We start from the raw sequence: 10,429 nt of genomic DNA on the forward strand, positions 1-10,429 counted from the left end.
TATCTCCAAGGCACTGTAGCTCTTGGCTTGCGTTTGAGTAGATCTTCCTCTACTGCTGTTAGTGCTTTTTCTGATGCTGATTGGGCTGGTTGCCCTGATGATAGAAGGTCTACTGGAGGATTTGCTGTGTTCTTTGGGTCAAATCTGATCTCATGAAGTGCACGGAAGCAAGCCACTGTGTCTAGATCCAGTACAGAAGCTGAGTATAAGGCATTAGCAAATGCTACGGCTGAGGTGATTTGGGTGCAAAGTTTACTCACCGAGTTAGGTGTGTCACAGGATCGAGTGGCATGTTTGTGGTGTGATAATATTGGAGCTACATATCTCTCTGCTAATCCAGTGTTTCATGCACGGACAAAACACATTGAAGTGGACTATCACTTTGTACGTGAGAGAGTAGCTCGGAGGCTCTTGGACATACGGTTTGTTCCTTCAGGAGATCAAGTGGCTGATGGTTTCACTAAGTCACTTTCGATCTGACGATTAGTATCGTTTCGTCGCAATCTTAACTTAGATAAGTTATGATTGAGGGGGAGTGTTAAACGATGTAATTATCTCCTGTGTATACCGTGTATGTCTCTGTCGGTAGACAGAGTCCTTGTATCATACGTTGTATGTCCTGTTGCTATATAAAGAAGATCGCGGCCCTTGACTAGGGTTACGCTGCCCATAATAGTTTTGATAAGGAAAACGCTTCCGATCCGGCAACCGATCGCTGGCCAGCGATCGGTCGTCCTCGCTCGCTCCCGCGCGGCCCATATAGGCCTGGTTTTTCGGCCCAAAACTGGAGTGTTGCTTTTTTTTAAAGAAATGTGCAGTGTTGTTTCCAGATTTGTAACAATTAGATAAAAATTTGTTGTAAACTCACACGACATAATTTGTAAGTTTTTTCTAAGTGATATGTTACGAAAATGCGTGTTTCTTGATATGTTGTAAACAAATGACTTTTTTGTTATAATTATTTGTGATTTTTGGTGTAATTATTTTAGTCATGGACACTTTTTTCGGTAGAGATGTTGTATACGTTTGTTAGTTTTGTAACTATTGCGTATAAAATTTATAAAGAAAGCATGTAAGAGATGTTGTAATGTTTACCTGGGCGTTTGCCATAATTTTTTTTGTTGTAATCGCCTATAATTTTTGGTAAAATACTTGGTGATTTTTATTGTAATTAAATATATAGAAAATGTGTTATTGTCTAACCAATTTTTCATAGTCACGAACACATGTTTTTTGTTGTTATAGCTTTTATTTTTTATTGTAATTGTTGTCAATTTTTGTTGTAAACCAACATGTAGAAAAATAGTTGTTAATTATCTATTTTTTATAACATTTACATTTTGAATTTTTGTTGTGAATATTTTGTTGTAATAGTATATATTTTTTGTAAGCGGGGTGAGGATTTTGTTGTAAACTGGGGAAGAGAAGGACTGCGGGTTGAGTTTCCAAAAACTAGGGGGCAAAACATAAAAGTTACATTACGGTTGATTCTGGACGTCGGATCAAGATCCGACGGAGCGGAGGACGACCGATTTCTCCCCCTTTTTCAGCCGACCGACGGTCAGCGTTACCCTTTTGATAAGCCCTATGCAATTTTAGCCGATGAGCCTAGTAACATTTCACATTTAGCCCTTTGATTGCATTATGTTGATAAATCGAGGAGGCAATGTAATAAGCACTACCGCTTTATCACTTAACATCGAAGAATGTAATTGAAGCTTTACTTATTAGTCAAGGCTTGGCTATTGAAAAAAAAAATCAGTGGTTAAGCTTATGATGGTCAATTGATACAAAAGAGAAAGCTTTAAAGGACATGCTGTGATTATGCCACGCGCAATCAGAGGTGAACACCAGTGAAGATGACGTATGGATACACACGGTCTAAATGTATCATTTTCTCACTCAGTCATCTTTGCGATGATTTGTTGGCACATGAACCGACAGGGACTTTACCAATGGTAGCACACTAGCACATATGTGAAGGTATCAAAATCTTGAACGGCCATTTCAAAAAACAAAAAAATCTTGAACGGCAAGTCGTAGATCAGAAAGTCAGAAACAACTTCACTTGCTGTGTTCCTGGAAGGTTCGATAGGATAGCGTGAGCCCCAAACTTTCGGACTTATATGCTCTCTTTATCTTGATATATAAATTCGAAAGTTGCGAATCCGGTTTGTACTCTCCAGCTCCAGCTCCTCCTCCGCAGCTAGCCATGGCTGCCAAAGATGAGCAGCAGTCACCGCTGCACATCCTCTTCTTCCCGTTCCTAGCCCCCGGCCACCTCATTCCGATGGCCGACATGGCCGCGCTCTTCGCCTCCCGCGGCGTCAGCAGCACCATACTCACCACGCCCGTCAACGCTGCCATCATCCGCTCGGCCATCGATCGTGCCAACGACGCTCTCCTCCGTGGCACCGGCTGCCCGGCCATCGACATCTTCATCGTGCCTTTCCCTGACGTCGGGTTGCCGCCAGGTGCCGAGAACGCCATGGCCGTTACATCGCAGAGCGACCGCGGCAAGTTCTATCAAGCGGTGAAACAGCTCCGGGAGCCCTTCGATCGGTTCTTGGCCGACTCCCGCCCCGACGCGGTCGTGTCGGACAGTTTCTTCGATTGGTCCACGGACGCCACCACGGAGCACGGTGTCCCACGCCTAGCGTTCCTCGGCAGCAGCGTCTTCGCGCGGTCCTGCAGCGACAGCATGCTGCGCAACAACCCGGCGGAGACTGCCCCCGACGACCCCGACGCCCTCGTTTCCCTCCCAGGGCTGCCGCACCATGTCGAGCTGAGGCGGTGCCAAATGATGGACCCGGCCAAGAGGCCGGAGCACTGGGCAATGTTCCAGAGCTTGGACGCCGCGGACCAGAGGAGCTTCGGCGAGGTGATTAATAGCTTCCGCGATCTGGAGCCAGACTACGTCGAGCACTACCAGAGGACGCTCGGTCGCCGCGCGTGGCTCGTCGGGCCGGTCGCACTCGCCGGCAAGGACATGGCTGTAAGAGGCAACACCAGCGCGCCCTCGCCAGACGCAGACAGCTGCCTCCGGTGGCTGGACACCAAGCAGCCTGGCTCCGTGGTGTACGTCTCGTTCGGCACAATGACCAGTTTCGCACCATCGGAGCTGCACCAGCTCGCTCGCGGCCTCGACCTCTCAGGCAAGAATTTCGTGTGGGTGATTGCCCACTCAGGCCCAGACTCTTCAGAGTGGATGCCTAAAGGCTTCGCCGAGCTGATGGAGCGTGGCGACCGCGGCTTCATCATCCGAGGCTGGGCGCCGCAGATGCTCATCCTGAACCACCCGGCCCTCGGCGGGTTTGTCACACATTGCGGTTGGAACTCGACTCTAGAGGCCGTGAGCGCCGGTGTTCCGATGGTCACGTGGCCACGCTACGCGGATCAGTTCTACAACGAGAAGCTCGTCGTGGAGGTGCTCAATGTGGGAGTCAGCATCGGCGCCAAGGACTACGCATCGGCTATGGAGACCCACGAGGTGATCGCCGGTGAGGTAATCGCTGAATCCATCGGGAGACTGATGGGCGGCAGCCACAAAAGCGACACGATACAAAGGAGGGCTAAAGGTCTCTGTGTGGAGGCGCGGAGAGCGGTGGAGAACGGCGGATCTTCCCACAATGATGTTGCAAGGCTCGTGGACGAGTTGATGGCTCGGCGAAGCCGTGTGAAGGTTGGAGAAGACATCTCCACAAACTGATAAATTCTGATCCGATGGCTTGTCTATAATCGTACAACCATATCCCCCCCACCCCCATGCCAGCAGTATTCTCCTTTTCGCGAACTATTGGTATTATCTAACTTAAATTCGAGAACACGCTTGATAACTGATACACAACAAGCTACATGTGTGGTTGGCCAAGGTGTCGAATTCAAAATAACTGCCCTGAAATGATGATCCAATGAAACATACGCACGGTGACAAAAATAACACGTGTGTCATTCAAACCGGCAAACCACATACTACAGTTCTACTTAGAAGCAGGCCTGGTTAAGCGTCAGGGGCCATAAATTGTCAAGATTGTTTTCTATCAAAACAGTGATTGGGGCGATAAAAGTCACACTTGTTAGACTTGTATAGCTGTGTATTTGTACAGACCGTATGTGATCTTTATATTGTACTCTTGTATTGGTACATTGTAGCCTCCTATATATATGAGATATATGCCACCCCTAGAGGGTTGAGCAAGTTCCCCAACATTAGACGTTTAACATGGTATCAGCCTAACCTACCGATCCTCCTCGTTGGCCGCCGCCTAGCAAAACCCTAGCCGCCGCCACCGATCCCACCCCCGACGGCCACCGCCTAGCCTAGCCTTAGCGTCGCCGCCATGTCCGCTTCCGCACCGGGCGTCTCTAGCACTGGGGTGCTTCCTGCCTCGCTAGCCGCCCTCCTCAACACCCCTCCAAGATCGCTTGCTCCGCCGGTGCCGCAATTTTTTGGCACCACTAGCGTCGGCTCCATGCTCTCGGGTCTGATCCTGCCATCCACAGCCCATACCGCGGCTGCAACAACCGTTGCCACGACGATGGCCGCGTCGTCCGTGACCTCTTCCGGATCATCGACGCTCGCCATCCAACCGCCGGCCTCGGTGGACGTCACTCCGCCCCTGGAGACCGCGCCGTCTGCTCCTCCGCTCAGGGACGTCGTCACGGCGGCTGCCCCGCCGTTTCACTTTGACAACCTGATCACCATCCGGCTGACACCGGACAACTACCTTTTCTGGCGCGCCAAGGTGTTGTCGCTCCTCCGCAGCCGCTCCCTCCTTGGGTATGTTGATGGTTCTCTTCCATGTCCCCCGCAGGTGATCGCGACCATCCATGGCCCCGCATCAACCCTGAGCATCGTGTGTAGGAGCAGCAGGATCAAGCCATCCTCTCCGCCATCCAGGGTTCCTTGAGCGAGGGGGTCGCCGGCCTCTGTCTCTTTGCCGCCACATCCCTCGCCGCCTGGACCACTTTGGAGAGTGCCTTCGCCGAGGTCTCTACATCGCGCTCGATGGCCATCCGCAGCAAGCTCGAAGAGATCAAGAAGCTTGACTCCTCTGCCACCACCTACTTCAATAAGATAAAGGTGCTGGCGGACACTTTGACCTCCATCGGTCAGCCGCTTCGTGACGAGGAATTCGCTGGCTACGTGCTCAAGGGGCTCGATCAGGAGTATGATAGCCTTCACGAGGCTGTCCACAACGCCACGACGCCCATGACTCCTCACGATCTCTACTCGCGCCTCCTCAACACGGAACAACGCATCGAGTCTCGCCGTTCTTCTGCCGTCATCGCCGATCAGCCCGCCGTCTTCTGGGCCTCTCGCGGACAGCGCCCTCCCGCGCCAACCCCAGCGCCCAAGGCTCCCTCACCCCTGCCCGACCTCGGGTGGGAGCCGCGATGATCGGGTGTGCCAGCTTTGCGGCCGTGCCTGCCACGTCGCTGCTCGGTGCCACCGTCGTTTTCAACGGAGCTTTCTCGGTCTTGGTAATGATGGCAAGAACAACGAGCGCCAACTCGCCATGGCGGACTTTGGCCCGCCCTCGTCTCCTGCTGCTCACGTCGCCACCAAGGCCAAGGACCAGCATGCCGATCACGGGTTTACACCAACCCACCCTGTTGATCCAGCGTGGTATATGGATACCGGCGCTATGGACCACATGACGAATGAGCTCAGCAAGCTGACCACGCATCAGCCCTACTATGGGCACGACAAGGTTCACACCGCCAATGGTGTAGGTATGCCCATCTCTCATATTGGCCAAGCATCTCTTTTAACTAGTCATCCTTCTAGGCAGCTTCATCTTCGTAATATTTTACGGGTTCCTTCGGTCACTCGCAATTTATTATCCGTTTCCAAACTCAACCTTGATAACAATGTCCTATGTGAATTTCACATGTTTGATCTTTTTGTCAAGGACCGAGCAACCCGGGACGTTCTGCTTAGTGGTCGATTGAGCCAAGGCCTGTACCGTCTGGAGGATCCATCCGCCCCGTGCGTCTTCAGCGGTGTCCGTGTGTCGCCGTCCCAGTGGCACTCTCGCCTTGGTCATCCTGCCACTCCCATTGTTCGCTCAGCAAGGCAAAAGCCACCAACTCCCCTTTGTTTCATCCACCAGAGAAGTTAAGAGTCCTCTTGAATTTGTGTTTTCTGATGTTTGGGGTCCAGCACAAACCTCTGTTAGTGGTCACAACTATTATGTCAGTTTTATTGGTGCTTATAGTCGATTTACCTGGCTTTACTTGATCAAGTGCAAGTCTGATGTGTTTGATATATTTCTCCAGTTTCAGCTCCACGTTGAACGTCTTCTTAAGCGTAAAATTATTCATGTTCAGTCGGATTGGGGGGCGAGTATCGCAACCTCAACACTTTCTTTAATAAGCTTGGGATTTCTCATCGCGTTTCATGCCCACATACACATCAGAAAAATGGCGCTGTAGAGCGCAAACATCGACATATAGTAGAAACTGGACTCACCTTGCTCGCTCATGCCACTGGGCCTTTTCGGTTTTGGAGTGATGCCTTTACCACCGCGTGTTTTCTCATCAACAGATTACCTACGCGTGGCCTTCATATGAAAACCCCTCTTGAGCTTCTCCTGAATAATTCCCGGACTATACCTTTCTCAAGGTGTTTGGGTATGCTTGTTGGCCTCACCTTCGCCCATATAATAGTCAAAAACTCGAGTTTCGGTCTAAAAAATGTGTGTTTTTAGGGTATAGTTCCCTACATAAAGGCTACAAGTATCTCCATGTACCTACTAATCGTGTTTACATCTCCAGGGATGTTGTCTTTGATGAACATGTCTTTCCCTTTGCCGACATGTCTCAGCCATCCACCACAGCCCCAACAATGCATTCATCTCCTTTGTTGTTTGGCCAATTTGAAGATGTTGCATATTCGCATGTGTTGTTGTCTAATCATGGTGCAGGAATTGGACGAGGTGCTCGCTTGGGACTTCTCCCGGACGCACCCCTTCGCGTTGCGATGCCCCACGCTGATCCGGTGCATGTGCATGCACCTGGTCACGTCGATCGCGTCCCCGACGCCGCCTTCAGCGCCTCGTCGACACCCTCGCCTGGCCCGGCGTCCCCGGGGCTCGGATCACCTGGACCTGCATCCCCCCGGCTCGCCTCGCCTGGGCCGGCGTCCCCACGGTCCGGCTCGCCTGGGCTGGAGTCTTCTTCGCCAGTCTCGCCGAACCATCCGCCTGGGTCGGCTGCACTCTCGTCGCCAGCCCCCGCTTCGACAGCTTCTTCACCGTCTGCACCACCGGCTCCAGTGCCCGCTGCTCCCCAGCGTCCGGACACCCGCAGCCGCAGTGGCATTGTCTGTCCTTTGCAGCGCACTGATGGCACTGTCACCTATCTGGCTGCATGTATGGCTCAAGTCGTGGCTGATCCTACTGTTGAACCTCGCAGTTATCAAGCCGCCATGAGTATTCCGCATTGGAGGACAGCTATGGAACAAGAGTATCAGGCATTGATGAAGAATGACACCTGGACACTTGTTCCTCCCCCACCTCGTGTCAACATCATTGACTCCAAGTGGGTTTTTAAGGTGAAGAAACATGCTGATGGCTCCATTGAGCGTTACAAAGCTCGTCTTGTGACCAAGGGTTTTAAACAACGCTATGGGTGGACTATGAGGATACATTCAGTCCTGTTGTGAAGCCTACTACTATCCGACTTCTTCTATCCTTGGCAGTCTCTCGTGGATGGTCCCTTAGACAGCTTGATGTGCAAAATGCTTTCCTCCATGGTCTGCTAGAAGAAGAGGTCTATATGCGGCAGCCACCTGGCTTTGTTGATCACACACAACCTCGGCATCTTTGTCGTCTGACGAAAGCCATCTATGGTCTGAAGCAAGCGCCACGAGCTTGGCATGCTCACTTAGCTTCTGCACTCCTTGCGCATGGTTTTGTTCCTTCAAAGGCGGATACTTCACTGTTCTTGTTTCAGCGATCGAGTGTCACCATGTACTTACTTGTGTATGTGGATGACATCATTCTGCTGAGTTCTTCTCCAACGGCAGTTGATCCTTTTGTTGCTGCTCTTGGTCGAGACTTTGCCGTCAAGGATTTGGGATAACTTCATTTCTTCCTTGGTATTGAGGTGGCTCACTATGCACATGGTTTGGCACTGACGCAGAAGAAATATTCTCTGGACCTTCTTCGCCGTGCGGGTATGCTTAAGTGCAAAACCTCGCCCACGCCCATGTCTTCCACTGATAGACTTTCAGCTACTGTTGGCACTCGTTTATCTTCGGAGGAGGCGACTGAGTATCGGAGTATTGTTGGTGGACTACAGTATCTGACGATTACACGTCCAGACCTTTCTTTTGCAGTTAACCGTGTGTGCCAGTATCTTCATGCTCCTACAGATTTCTGCGTTATGTTCAGCTCACTGTCTCCTTTGGTCTTCATCTACGCCCCAGTCCGTCTGGCGTTCTTTCTGCTTTCTCGGATGCTGACTGGGCAGGTTGTCCTGATGACCGGCTCTACGGGGGGATATGTTGTATATTTGGGTCCTAATTTGATCGCCTGGAGTGCGCGTAAGCAGACCACTGTATCACGGAGCAGTACAGAAGCTGAGTACAAAGCAGTTGCTGATGCAACTGCGGAACTTATTTGGATTGAGTCTCTAGTCCGAGAGTTGGGTGTTTCTCAGCCGCATCCTTCGGTCCTTTGGTGTGATAACATTGGTGCTATGTTTCTATCATCAAATCCAGTGTTCCATGCACGGACCAAACACATTGAGATTAATTATCATTTTGTGAGGGAACGTGTTGCACAGAAGTTACTACAAGTCAGGTTCATCTCATCTAAAGATCAACTTGCAGACATCTTCACCAAGCCTCTACCTTCACCTATGTTTGAGGTCTGTAGGCGGAATCTCAACATCCTAGAGTCAGGAGTGAGTTGAGATTGAGGGAGGGTGTTAGACTTGTATAGCTGTGTATTTGTACAGATCGTATGTGATCTTTGTATTATACTCTTGTATTGGTACATTGTACCCTCCTATATATATGAGAGATATGCCACCCTAGAGGGTTGAGCAAGTTCCCCAACATTATACGTTTAACAACGCTCAAGTTTAGTGCTATAGCCCAAGGCGAACCCTCCTTGGATTGGATGAATCACACCGAAGCGAGGGTAGCACATGTCGCATACAGGCTCCACCTTGCTATCTTCACATACACATATCCTCATCACATAAGGATGTTGACGGTAGCATGTCTTGCAAACGCAATCCGCTGAAGAACAAAATAAGCAGAGAAGCACGGTCAGAGACTAATGTAAGAATGCAACATGAAGTAACGAATATAAGAGAGGGGGGGGGGGGGGGGGGGATAGAGAGAGAGAGAGAGAGAGAGAGCCGTACAACCACCATGACGAGGACTACCCCACCCAACATGGAAACCAAGGAAATTGTAGGCTTCAGTAATTGGTTCATCTGAATACACAGGAAACAAAACTCTGTCATTCCCTCGGCTCCTCAAGTCAAGTAATGAAAAAAGCAATGGAGGATAGAGTACGAAATTCAGCTTGAAAGTACTTCTTAACGAGGGAGAGGGAAGCAATATGTGTGAATCATATGTGCCTTTGAAGATCGTACTCTTGCTGTCTTGCACTGACAAAAGAGGATCTGATCAATTAGATACATACCTAGAGGGGTGCATGTGACGACTTCATTGACATTCTTTCCTCTATGATTGAGCTCAAAAAAGAAGAGAGTGCGAGGAGCGGGCATGAAGGAGAAGCAGCCAGAGAGCTTCCGACGTGCCAGAAAGTTTCCATGAGTTCAGCACATGCCCCTGTTAAGTCTGCTTCCTTCAGTCACCGCACCAGGAGCAGGTTCGTACTCATCACCCTAATCAACCAATCAATCAGGAAAAAGAAATTAGTACATGCAGTAATAAGGTGAGAAAGGTAATTGGTTTGTTTTTGCAAGTACAAAGTCCCTTTTTCTTCCCAAACTTTTCACTAGGCTCATGTTTTCCCCCAAAATTTTATTTGGCTCACTAAACCCCCTAAACTACAAATAGTGGTCCATTTAACCCTAAATGGACCATTATTCGCAGTTTCAGGGGAAAATATGAGCCAAGCATAAAAAGTCCCTTTTTCTTCCCAAACTTTTCACTAGGCTCATGTTTTCCTCCGATCCTTGATTGCGGTGTCGGCGTCGCCGATCTTGTTGGAGGACTCGCCTCGCTCGCGCCACGTCGTCCTTCCTTCGATCCCTATTTAGCAGAGCCCGTCCCGGTGAGAGTCTCCTCCTATTAGAAGTCAAGATCCCAGTATCCCACTACGTATCGGCAACGAAATCGTTTCACAGCCGTCAAAGAAAAGTGATCACAACCGTTGAATATCTGAAGCATTTAGTTTCTGCTTCGAATTTCTTCAGTAAGGATCCTGGCATTGCCCACTCA

At 50.1% G+C, this 10,429-nt stretch overlaps 1 protein-coding gene across 1 annotated transcript; it reads left to right on the forward strand.

Moving 5' to 3' along the window:
* The first annotated feature begins 2,194 nt into the window (after window positions 1-2,194).
* Window positions 2,195-3,746, forward strand: LOC127343704 (scopoletin glucosyltransferase-like). Its single transcript, XM_051369895.2, has one exon. The coding sequence runs from the start codon at window positions 2,213-2,215 to the stop codon at window positions 3,707-3,709; it is 1,497 nt and encodes a 498-aa protein (XP_051225855.1). The 5' UTR covers window positions 2,195-2,212; the 3' UTR covers window positions 3,710-3,746.
* Window positions 3,747-10,429: the final 6,683 nt, after the last annotated feature.

Source organism: Lolium perenne, chromosome 3 (genome assembly GCF_019359855.2).
Source record: "Lolium perenne isolate Kyuss_39 chromosome 3, Kyuss_2.0, whole genome shotgun sequence".
Classification (NCBI taxonomy): domain Eukaryota; kingdom Viridiplantae; phylum Streptophyta; class Magnoliopsida; order Poales; family Poaceae; genus Lolium; species Lolium perenne.

Excerpts from the sequence above, each read along its gene's own strand:
- LOC127343704 (XM_051369895.2), top strand. The coding sequence starts at position 2,213 with ATGGCTGCCAAAGATGAGCAGCAGTCACCGCTGCACATCCTCTTCTTC.